This window comes from Gymnogyps californianus, chromosome 2 (genome assembly GCF_018139145.2).
Source record: "Gymnogyps californianus isolate 813 chromosome 2, ASM1813914v2, whole genome shotgun sequence".
In the NCBI taxonomy this organism is placed as follows: Eukaryota; Metazoa; Chordata; class Aves; order Accipitriformes; family Cathartidae; genus Gymnogyps; species Gymnogyps californianus.
Genome location: NC_059472.1, coordinates 136,223,528 through 136,236,549, shown reverse-complemented (window position 1 = coordinate 136,236,549; position 13,022 = coordinate 136,223,528). Strand labels below are relative to the sequence as shown.

Below are 13,022 nucleotides of genomic sequence, written 5' to 3'. Positions count from 1 at the left end.
ATGGTTAAAATTTAACCAAGTATTTAACTGCTTCCCTAGATTAGGAAAGTTTGAACACATACTCAAATGTCACATCATTGAATTAGTGTTAAGATGTGCATGTGCTTAAATTCTGCATTGAATCAGGGCCTAAATAGCAAATGTCCTTAGGATTTCTTCCTACGGAAAAAAAAAAAAAAATTCCCTTCTAACCACCATGAACAGCAAAATGCTATGAGGCTTTGAAATTTCAAAATATGTGGCTACTGCAAAACTAAAATCCATTTCCTTTTGTAAATGATATATACCATAATAAACTCCTTTTTTGTAGAAATAAATATACCCTAAAATAACATAGATGAAATAAAAGATGATGGGATCACATTGTCAGTTAGAGGAACAACCCTACTTAGACTCCGGTATTTGTGACTAAAAACTCTGATAGCCAAAGTTTCTATTGATGCTAATGAAATAGTCTTTCACAAGAAAAGCCAAAAATATGGCTTCTACGAAAGATTTTTCTTACAGGTTTTTTTTTGCAGTTTTGCAAAAAAAAAGAATTAAGGAGATGTAATGGAAGTGGAGGTTGATGACTTAGAGTATAGTGAGGGGGAAGCAGACCCATAACAAGTTCAAATTTATGATTATGAGAATTAAGCAGTCATATTTTTCCCCACTGGCAGAATAAGAGGCTCTTAGTGACTGGTTAAGGCTGAAGGATATTAAATCATGACCACGCAAATATCTATTTGATAGTGCATTTGGATAGTAACATATTAGGTGTCATAAAAGTACACTTGTCTTTGTCGTAGACCTTTACTACTTTGTGATAATAATTCTGCAGAGAACATATCCTGATTGTAGTATTACTTACCAGTATTAAAGAAGTTTCCCCTTTACCTGACAACTGATTGTTTTTTTAATTAAACCAGCATATAATACTGACTTGTTTCTCAAAGAACTTACAGAACATTTCCAGGCACATTCAGATATCTTTATTGCCTTAACTAAATACACTTGCAAAAAAAATTGTTGTTGTAGATCATCCAAGTGAGAATATCACCATATTGCTACGAAATCAATTATCACATGTTGTAAAGACTGAATGAAAGACTGAGGTGTTCTACTTGTATAAGTTCTGTTTTGGCATTAAAATTCTGTATCTATTGATGTTAGGAAAGAAGTCATTCATAGTAGTGGAAGCTTCTGAATTGCCATGTACAAGTTAATCAAATGGACAAAAACAACAGATGGAACACGAATCTGGATATCACAGTTCTCTTCCAGGTTACTGTCTTAATTATTGTCCTAGAGCATTCCACTCCTTTTTTCCCTCCAATATGTTCTTATGTATGTGTTTGCACATGTATTCAAAGTTTCAGCTGAAGGGACATAGGAAGATTCTTATTTAAATCCTGTCTCAGTAAGTAGACAGATAAGATGTTTTCCACATCTTAAGTATCTTGTGCAAATGAAATAGTCTGAGTAAGATTAGCTATAGCTTTAAGCTTCCTAAGGAGCTTGACTCTGTTGACAATGACTCTTTAGGGTATGTATGCAGAAGAGCACCAACAGCAAAGATCCCAAGTAGGCTCAAACCTAAAGCATGCACTCAGCTGATCAGCCTAGACAAGCGAGAAGCAATTCTGGATCTACAAAGAACGTAAGCCTCTAAGGGACTCTGCTGTTATCCTAAGAGACAGCACGCCTTGCAGTTCTTCTGGCCAGACCATTAGGCAATCCACCTGAGTGTGAACAGAGAGAATATGTATGTTCTTTACATGTACAACAGCTACATAACTTGGTCAAAAATATGAGTTAGTTTAAAATTTGAATGGAATCTGGCCCAAGAGGAACAAAATTGAGATGAAAATCAGAGAGTTACCTAATCAGTCAGTCATACAGAACATATCTAGTTAAACACAAGGATATACTATGATTGCTAGTATAATCTTCGCAGCTGCTATCTGTAAATACCTATCATTACTATAGCATTTGGTTTACTCTTACACCTTGAATACTACATTGACACCAATGCGAACTGCTTTCATTTTAGAATGGTATCTACTGTTTTAACATAGGGAAGGCTGCACTGTGCCACACTTTAGCTAGTATAATTTGCCTTAAAATGTATCTTGGTAATATTTCTTTCTATACAAATTTGTCCTAAAAGACAATGCAGATGTTTGCAAGTTCAGTTTATTATGCTCCAACACTCTAATTACAGAGCTGCAAGGGGCTTAGTAACATATGCTCTGTAATACCCTACGCAGTTACAAAAATTCAAATGATAAACAGTGTTGTTAATAGTTTATCTCCTATTAACATCAGATAAATTTATGATTTATTTAAAAGGTAAAAAAAATGAAAGAAAACAAAGGAAGAAAATGTTTATGGTAAAAGATGTTCAGTACTGATTCATGTTGACCTAACTTTGGCTCCATAAAGGCTAGCTAAACTCTAAACTAATTCAGTGGCAGAACAGTAAATTCAAAAATTATGCTTGCTTCTGGAAAACCTACTCTAGGGCTCTCATCTTAACAGCAGTGCAAATCCATTCATAATTTCTTTCAGTATTATTACCCACAAAATGGAAAACAATACAAGATGCTATGAGTAACTATAAAGGAAGTCAATGGGAGACAGATGAATTGTTTGGTTTAAACATTTTTAGCCTTTTAAAGGTCAGTCATTATCTGAGTAGAATTTTTTTTTTTTTTTTAACATTTTCAAGTTGTTTGCATAATAAGTGTAAAAAATCAGGGTCTAGCAAAGTTGGCTGCTGTAGAATGATGCTTGGTACTCAGCTGACTACCTTTGTGCCTTTGGTTTGGCCTACAGCAATTTGCTCCAGTCAAGGATGAGCCTCTGAAGTACTCACCTTTAGGAATAAGAATTGTTCATTGTGAGACATCAAATAGCAACGAGACTTTTTTTTAAAGACTCCATTATAGTTTTTGCCTGATTTCTCTGGGGTTTTTTGTTTGGTTTTTCTTTGGGTTTTTTTTAATCTTCAATGAATGTCTGGCAGTTACAGCACTACCAGTATTCCCAGACATGAAAATTAGGATGTTTTGGCCAATTTTCCAGGAACTTTTATTGACTAATCCAAGTGGAAGTGAGTTACAAAAAAGGATTTTAAAAAGAGTATGAGTGAATTTCCTATCCTTTATAATCATATCTGTGAATAGACTTTGCCTAGCTCATATTATTTCTAAGCTTTTAATCAACTAATTCAAACCCTAAGCCTCCACTGTGATTTTGCCCACACAACTCTGCCTGCATCCTGCATGTCTATGGCTTGTTCTTAGAACTCCTGTGGTTCTCCTGCCCCTCCCAAGTATTAGAAGGCGGCCCAGGCAGAGAGAAACACTGAGTCATTTCTCCTGAATATCCACCTTGAAGGGAAAGTACAGCAAGCCTAAGTAGCAGAGATTTCTTGCTCTCTCTCCCATTTTTCCTATCCCTAAGTATATAAGATGGCTTCTTCCCCCTTCTACATACTCTTTTCAACCAAGCATTTAGTGAAAGTCGAGGTTTCTAATGTTTAATCACAACTGAACATCTAATGAGGCATTCTTTGAGAAAGCTTTTATCAAAATACCCATTTTGTCTCACTTTGAGACAACCATTTGAGAAACACTAAAAATAAGCATCATAACTTCCCTACATATTTAACATTCTTTAATAACTTCCCCATAAAAGATGCATAGCCTTGACAGTCACTCCATTTTAATTGATTATTATCTAACTAAAATTGCTTGACAACTAACATACTTTTCCCTAAGCTTAAAAGGATTGTTTCTTCACATCTTAGCATTATATAAAATTTTTGACTGTGCCATTATGTGGTTTGATGATGGTGCAGATGCAAGCCCTTCTCAAGGTAACAAAGACTGTTCTGATGTTGTTTTCCTGTTTCTTGGTTTTATGCAAGAGTTTGCCTCACTGTCTGTTGGTCATTCATCTTCCATGTCCTACTGCTCAGGTCTCACTCAGCAAATGAGTATTTCACCATCTTCCATGGTTATCTACTTTGTGTATACTCAAATTCGGTACATTTATTGTGAATTTCATGGAATATATGTCTATCCACTTTATAATTAACAATGTGTATTTATGCTTTGTTGTGACTGCATGACTGTTTGGTGAAAATGGTTTGATCCTGGCAAGATCTGAGAGTAGACTTGGGAGCAATTGTTTGCAAAAACAGGGTTTAGTTTTGGGTGTATCTATATCCAATTTTTTCCTCTTATTTTTGCCACTTTGAGTAATGCTGGCATACAGTCATGAGTATATGGGGGTTTAGTTTGAGGAATTTTTTTTGGTTGGTTGGTTGGGTTTTTGGGGGTTTTGGTTTTTTTGTTTTGTTTCGGTTTTTTAAGTTCAGGCATTGAACTGAAGAGCTATTACTGAATTTTGTGAAAATATTTCCCTATGCTAAGATAGCATGCTATATAATTGATTAGTGAAGTTTTGGTTTTTTTTTTTTTTAAACACAGGCCTGGGATACAGACATGGAAACCAGCTAGGATAAAATAAACCAGATGTGCAGGGATATTACAATACACAAGCTTATCTGAAGTAACTGTCCACATATATACGTTGACCCACCATTAATGGTAAGCAGCTGAGTGCTTGAAGAAAGTAGCGTAAGTTATGTTGTTTTATCCATGGGGAAAAGACTAACCATGACAAATACTATGCGCAAGCTGACATACTCTGTTTACACACACACTCCCTCTAATAGTTTATAACCTCAGCAAGTTGGCTAAATGATATGACATGACTGAAATTCCCTTACTGCAGCAACTGCAGAAATGCATTGCAAGCCCACTGTCTAGAATACAGTCTGTGATAACACACCAATACTAACATTATTGAACTTTGTCCTTGGTGATCACTGTGATAATATCAACCTACTGCATGAATGTATGACTATTAAAGCAGGTTGTGTAGATTATGGGGAACAGAACTTCTCCAAAATACGTCAGTAATTGTACTTGCCACTGTCTGACAGTTGGCCTGATGTTTCCTGTTTCTATCATGCCTGCTTATCTGTCCACTAATATTATCAGTTACGTTTGTCCAGCTCACTGAATCTGTGAATTTCCAAGACAAGCTTCCATTTTCAGATGGCCCTACTATATTCTTGAGGTTGTTTTGTTTTGGTTTGTTTTTTTTGGGGGGGGGTGTTATTGTTTTTTAAAGCAAATGTGACTTGACTACTTTAATACACATTTTTCTTGGATATTTAGCTTGTTTCAGTGACTCCAGTATTATTGGGAAGCAGATGGAACTTCTCTCCTGGTATCTTGCCATTCTGACAGAATGATGGATGTGAGCACTTGAAAAATCTTTATCTTATTCCACATTGCTCTTAGATGTTTTCTAGCTCCTGCTTTGAAACTGACACACAGCTTGGCTTACGCTTTTTATGGTTCTTCCGTGCTTTGTGCTTTCATTAGGTTGAATATAGCACATACTCATTCAGCTACTACATCTCACTTTGTTTCTTACTTTTTCCCCTGTACTTATACATAGTATAGTACATATACTTATGTACATATCGGAGCTCTGAGACTGCTGTAGAAAAAATGCCTTTTTTGGCTTGAACATACTAATCAAACTTTTCACATACACACGCTACTGTCAAATATTCCTTTTCAACTTAGTGTATCATTTTCCTTCCAATGGGTAAGTTGCCTTCTGATTGCTGCCTATGATAAAACAACTAGATTTGTAGATGAGCAGAGAGCAGTGGATGTCATGCTCAACTTCAGCGAGGTTTTGAACACTGTCTACCCCAGCATTCTTGTATCCAAGTTGGGATATTATGGTCTTGATTGGTGGAAAATAGCTTAGAAAAAACACTGGCTGGATGAGCTGGCTCAGGCTAGAAGAGAAGGCTTCAGGGAGATGTAATAGCAGGCTGCAAGTACCTATGAGCAGGTTATCAAGATGACAAAGCCAGGCTCTTCACAGTGGCACATAAAGGCAGGATGGGAGACAAAGTTGAAACGAGAGATTCAGACTGGATATAAGGAAAAGCATCTTCATCATAAGGACAGTCAAGCACCAGAACAGGTTGCCCAGAGAGGTTGTGCCATCTCCCTCCTTGGAGGTTTTTAAGACGCAACTGGATAAAGCCCTGAGCAATGTGACCTGCTCTCATAGCTGACCCTGCTTAGAACAGGAGATTGGACTAATGACTTCCTGCAATCCCTTCCAACCTGAATTATGGTCCTAAAGCAGTAAGAGCCCCATGTCAAGCACAATTTTATTGAGTTTTACTCCCCTGGCCTTTCCAACTATACATTGAGATTGTTTGTTGTCAAATACAATTTCTGCCATACTGTTACAAAATTCATACAGCAGATTCTATTCATATCAGATTATGGACTGTGCTTATGATTTGGCATGAATCTATGAGGCAATGTGCAATACATTGTAGGTTACTATTAGTTTTCACAGTGCCTTGGAGGAACAGTAAAAATTAAAAGAGGGTGTAATTCAATTAAGTGTAAGTTTCTGCATGTAGGCAGGAAGCATCACCTATGAAAAACCCAAATGAGATATGAAGTAGTGGTTCTTCAAAATAGTATCTGAAATTAACAATGAATCACAAGTCAAATATGAATGAAGACATTCATGCTAATACTAAGAAGGCTAATTTTTCTTAATAAAGGTATCCTCTGTAAAACATGAATTAATTCCTCTTTTCCACTCAGTGCTGATAGGACACCAAATGCAGCATTGTGTCTAATTGGGAGCACTATGGTTCCAGAGAGATAAGGACCAAAGGGAGTAATTGGATTGAATTCTCATGTTTTATCTGAACACAGATAAAAGTGACACATATGATCAGATGTCTAGAAAACATTTTCTGTGAGGAAAGGTTGAAGAAATTGGAGATAGAAAGGCTATAGAACACAAGACTAAGAGATGATCTGATAGACCTTCTAGTACGTAATAAGTAGTTTAACAGAGGAATGGAGTAATTTGTTTTCCTTCTCCACTCTGTACAGGACAAAATGACCTGGGCCCAGACTACACCAAGACTACTCAGGTTAGACATGACAAAGAAATTTCAGAGTAAGGACAACAAAGTAATACAGTAGGTCATCACAGGTAAATTTCCTTAATTGGGAATTTCTAGAGGCAAACTGGATAAACATCTGTTGGGAATTAGGCAAGTGCCACTGATGCTACCTTAGGGAGAGGAATGGATAGATGACTCAATGATTTTCTGTGGTTCTATGAATAACATCATCAATGATACCAATCCTTCTGGTTTCTCTTAATATAACATTGTAGGCGGCACTAGCATTTTTTTTGCTATAGGCTTAACTCCAGTTATGTTCTTGGGTATCAGCAGCTATGGACTGGTGTGCAACATGGTGGTACATTGTTGCTTTCCCAATTCAGTACTTGCCCAAGTTTGTATTAGGCACCAAGTACTGAAAACAATTTTGCTTTTATGAAATTAGGTTTACTTTAGTTGTAGCCAAGTTTGAGTACTTTGTCTATTTACATAGACAAACATTTTGCCTGGCTTTTCAAAAGTTATTATGAATGCTACCTAATATATGAATTACACAATTTTAGCAAGTCTAAAATCCAATTTCTGATTTTCTCCATTTGCTTTGTCTTATTCACACCAATGAAACTGAGAAGCAGGAATTTTATATATTTCCACGTATAACAAACTTGGCAGATGTTACTCCTTCAAAAATGTGATTTTACAATTTTAGAAGCTTTCCTCAGTGCAATATATTGTATTGTGCATTCCTGGTATAATTTTCTGGTGCTCACTTTTCTATTATGTGAAGAATCGTAAGTTTAGTGTTATTAAATTCATCAATTTAATGTTTTTAACTGAAAACTGAGTCTTCTGGTTGTCCATGGAGCCTGGTGTATAGAGTAGAGCCTGCTATTTTTCTGCAGTATTCTACAAGTAATTTACATTGTCCTTACTAGTATTATGATCTTGCCACTGTAAAATTTCAGTTCAACCTTTTTTTCATTGAATGCAATTCTGTTTTCTTCCTGTGAAAAATGCTAAAGGATTCTTTGAAGCCTAGCACATTCACAGATGTCCCAGTATCTACTTGGCATTCAATTTCCTGTTTCTGTGCTGTGTCTTTACATGTGGTGGTACTCTACATTTTAGAAACCATTTAAATTGCACTGTATTAATATATAGGTGTAAAATCTCATCCGTCCTCCCTCTCACTTCTTGCTTGCTTCCTTTGTATAACACATTTATTTTCTTTCTTCATCTGTGAGCTATAGCATTGATATTCCCTTTTGACAAAGTCACTGAATATGTCCCCCTGTGCTGGGCATTTTCTGTTATGGTATTTTTTTCCTGTAACCAAAGGTTTTCCTTTGCACTTTCTCTCCTATTTATGAACTTAATTTTGCACTAGTTTTGGTGCATATACTTTGCATTTATGTACTTTTATATACTAATTTCTATTATTTCTGTTGCATCTAGTTGTTCTCTGCACTTGCTTTGAACAACAGAGGCTAAAATCCAAATTATACAAGCAAAAAAACCTCAACAACAATTTCTTATTACTTAAATATCTTAACCTTGGGGAGACTTGTTTAATTGTTTTTTCAGCATTTAGGACTACACAGTACAGGAAGCCAAGGAATGTTTTTAAGGAATAGACTGTCTCTGCACGTTGCTGATAGGCACTATATAAAAATTACAGAATTGCAATTACTATGTAAAAATTCCATCAACCACTTGAAGTTGAGGCAGAACTTTGTTAATGCTGAAGCACAGTGATCAAATAAACTAAGCACACATCCTTAATTTCCTTGGATTTACAATATTGTACTTCCCATTAAAACACTGTTCTGTAGCATTTTGAAATACTGGATTGCAGAATTAGATATCCTGTAAAAGTGGATTTTGATTTTTATTAAAAAATAATAGACAGATTCATGTAATGTATGTGGAACAAGTTGATTTCAGAACAGCTAGCGCTAGTTATTGGAGGGCATGTCCCCAAGTTAATTAGACTTCATTTGTGTCCGAGTTAAAAATCTTATTTATGAGCTATTCAATCTGTGAAATTTGGACCTCATCACAGTCCCCCTTCTGCTTGTGTTTGAAAGCATATCCAAAGCAAAAGGCTGAAGAGTCAGACTGGACATGCCTAATTCCCCTCATATATGCAGTGTGGATAGCAGATACAATGGGAAACCATAGAGAAGCACAAGCCAGAGATGCAGTTCCTAGGACACGAAGAGCTTCTTAAATCCCTTTTCCTCATAATTCATTCTAACTGTAAATATCCCCACAAGACAGAATCAAGAAGATACCTGTGGGGTTTTTTTACATTATTATTTTATTATTTAAAACTGTCCTGAAGAAATAAAGAATGCCCCTGTTCTTTTAAACAGTTCTGATTATATGAATACTAACAGAAAAGGTTACTTAAAGTTCTTATTAAGTGATTAGTTTTCCTTTATATTTTTATAAGACCTTCATAATGACAATATAAATTTAGTGCTATGGCTGCTCATAAACCATTAGGAACAACACAAATATCTTCTTTATAGATGGGAAGGTAGAAGGTCCTGAAAAATAATTCTGGTTTGAATATGTGGAAGTAGATTTACGTAAATTGCTCTCAGTCATCTATGTATTCATTTCATAGCAAAATAACATTATAAATGATCTGTAGCCAACAATTCTTCACTTGAAGACATGCAATGCAAATATTTATTCAAAACAGAAAATCACTTAAGGGTAGGCATAAGTCTTACCACGCCAATAGAAAAGTAGTTATTGATGATGTTGTAAGGCACTGGGTCTCCTTTCTCGTCTTTATCATGGGGTATTACTTCGAATTTCCACCTGTCCAGCAAAATCTCTGAGCTGTTCTCAATGTCTTTTAAGATCTTCATCAAATTCTCACCTTCATAACCTAGCAAAACATGAAAACGGTTATTTAATCAAGCATAATAAAGTTTCATTTCATTTTTTCTCTTTTCTAGATGACTGGTTGGACAGGGCTCTGAGCAACCTGATCTAGTTGAAGATGTCCCTGCTCATTGCAGGGGGGGCTGAACTAGATGACCTTTCAAGGTCCCTTCCAACCCAAACTATTCTATGATTCTATGACTGGAAAAATGAAAACTATGCATATAAGACCTGAAAAGCAGGATTGTGTCTGAAGTATTGACAATTTTCCTGTCATTAAAAGGAGTACAAATACAAAGCTGATTCTGCACTTAGCTAAATTAATGTAAACTTACATTAATTCTACAAATTTCACTGGGCATCAGATTTATACCAGAGAAAATAATTTGATCTTCAAAACTTGCCAATCCCTTGAATTTTCCAAATGATTACCGCAGTTATCCAAAAAGCTAAGGTTATACTTCGCAAAATGTTCTTGCTATGAAATTAATCTTAATATTTAAATTCCTTTGATTTAAAAATTTATGGAAAAAAGACATACAGTAGGTTTGTCTGATTAAAGTCTGACAAGAGACTGAAAGGTTAAAAGCTGTCTACTATTTTTTGTTGATTGTTTCAATGTGGTTTCACATAACAAATACAAAACTCGAAACCCATAACTGATGACTTATCAGCAGAACTAACATTTTCCATCTTTCAACAACTTCTTTATGAGCCTCATCCTGCTCTGTAGAAAGATCTTATTGTTACTTGCCAAGAAGCACTCACACGTCTTTAGGTAATTCACTAGTAGTAGTAGTTCACTACACTGTATACTAAACTCAGTAGAAAACTTGTTTACACACTCCTGAGTATACACAACATACAATATGCATGTGTGCACTCATAAAAAGTGTGGGGATTTTACTACGTGACATTATCAACTCTGAATACTATTCAGACCAAATGACTTTGTAATAGATAAATAAGATCTGTGGATTCATTCCTTCTTCAAATCAGAAATAAATTTTCATATTCAAGCAATATGTACTTCCTGGGTCAGTAACAGTTTTAGCAAGCAAAGCCATTCGAAGCCTCCCTGCTCAAAACCCATTGCTGATGTATTTCTTTATGGTTGTATAGTATGTTTTTGTTAGTTACTGCCAACAACCACATAACAGCAGCATGCACAATTCCATTTTTCTGCATCCTTGAGATCACTCACCAGCAATCTAGTTTCTGGAAGCCCTGTCTCCTCTCCCATCTATTGAAGTTCCAGAAAATCTGTGTTATAGCATTGTCTACCACAAAGCAACCAGGCAAAGAATGATGAAAGCCAGTATATTTTCATATTGTCTTTTTCTACTTTAGTCCAGATGGAATCACTCAAAACAGAAGGTAAATAAATAGAAGTGAATGGAAGGACAGGTCCTGACTAATGTAATCAAATGCTCTCATAGCTGACCCTGCTTAGAACAGGAGATTGGACTAGCGACTTCCCGCGACTCCTTCCAACCTGAATTATTCTATGACTCTACTCTATGAACTGTTCAGAAAGTGAAGCAAGGCTGATTTGATTGGGTTTTGTGTTGGTTTTTTTTTTCTTTTTTTTCCTAAGACTATGTGAATAAACAATCATCAGTCATGACAGAGAAAAAAAAGGAGGTCCTCAAATGATTTAACGGAACATTACGGTTAACAAAGAAGTTCTATAGCACAGAAACTACTGAGAATTTGCTAAAGACTGGTAACAAGGCAGACATTTGGAAAGGAAACTTGCTATGATGAGACAGAAGAAGGAAGAGATATCTGTAAAGGCTGAGAAGTTCCAAATAAACAGCCAAGTTGCAAATACACATCTCAACTGAAACAACCGAGACCTGAAATAGAACTGGCTGTGAGCCCATGAACCGACATGCTTTCAACAGAGACCGAGTCTTGCCTAAGACTTTCTTCTTTGTGTCTCCTTCAAGTTATTCTGTAATGCAAATCTTGAATGGAAATAGGTTATTGGAGGAGCTGAGAGTAAGGCTCCATACATCCAGGAAAGGATGCAAAGGGTATTAAAGGTTTGACTTTACATATACTCTCCTTTCAGCATTCTTTGCCTTCTCATTTCCTGATAAATAGCACCACAGCACTTATTGTCTGGAATCCTCTGTAGGAGAAGAGGAGTGGATCAAAGGAACTAGTCTGAGGCTGAGACACATTTTTCATTTAATATTTATGAATATTAAAAAAGATGAAACCACTCCAAACCCATTATTAGCTGTTTTCAGTAACCCTTTCAGAACAGCCCCAATTAAAATCCATTTAAGAATACTCCCTTTATAAGGTATTGATCAAAGAAACAACTGCAATACAGATGGTAAAAAGCCAACCAAATAGCTATATACTACTCTCATTGCACCTTGGAGCCTTTTTGGTGTCAGCAGAAGCTACAAACAAGGTATGAAAAGTGATTACAACCTTTAATATCTATAAAATCGTTCATATAACATTTACAGACAGCTAATTCCCAAAAGAGGAAAGGTGATAACGGTTCTTTACATACATCATAAAAAAGAAATCCAAATGTTGAGAGTAGACTTTGATGCAAAAGTTATTTTTTTCCTTTTAATTACAAAATGCATTGTATTTTAATTTGTGTTTACCTCCTCCCCATCTCAGACACCTTGCTAAATCATTGCCAGTCCCAAGAGGCAGGATAGCAACTGGAGGATGCTTAATCAAGTTCGCTTTCTCTGTGAATAAAGAAGGAAAAAACATAACTAAGGAACAAAAAAATCTAATTGTATAGTACTGATACAGTAACTGTGTTAGGTTTTGCTTCAGTGAAAGACAGTGATACATGTTTTGTATATGAGATTATGCCGCCTGCTCAGCAACAAGCATTTCACTAAGCCGCTCCACTATGCAGCCCCTTCTCCAGCCAATATTCAATCCTTAATCCTAATTTACTTGATTGTTATCACAAGGACATTTGTAACCCATAGATGTGATAAACATTCATAAACAACAATACTCAAGATCTTTCCAAGACTGAACATGTTGTGCGCTCTGTTGCTCTCAGCTCTGCCATTCCCAGCTATGAATGCAAAAGAGTAATAATTAAGGGCAT

At 35.8% G+C, this 13,022-nt stretch overlaps 1 protein-coding gene across 12 annotated transcripts in view; it reads right to left on the bottom strand.

Annotated features, from left to right (window-relative positions):
- Nucleotides 1–13,022, bottom strand: part of DGKB (diacylglycerol kinase beta) — a 334,240-nt gene that overhangs the window by 195,070 nt on the left and 126,148 nt on the right. For all 12 annotated transcript variants that reach the window (XM_050891901.1, XM_050891903.1, XM_050891909.1 and 9 more), the window contains 2 exons: nt 12,556–12,645; nt 9,766–9,926 (listed from right to left, as the gene is read on the bottom strand). In XM_050891901.1, the coding sequence (XP_050747858.1) occupies nt 9,766–9,926; nt 12,556–12,645 (251 nt within the window). The remainder of the gene's footprint in view (nt 1–9,765; nt 9,927–12,555; nt 12,646–13,022) is intronic.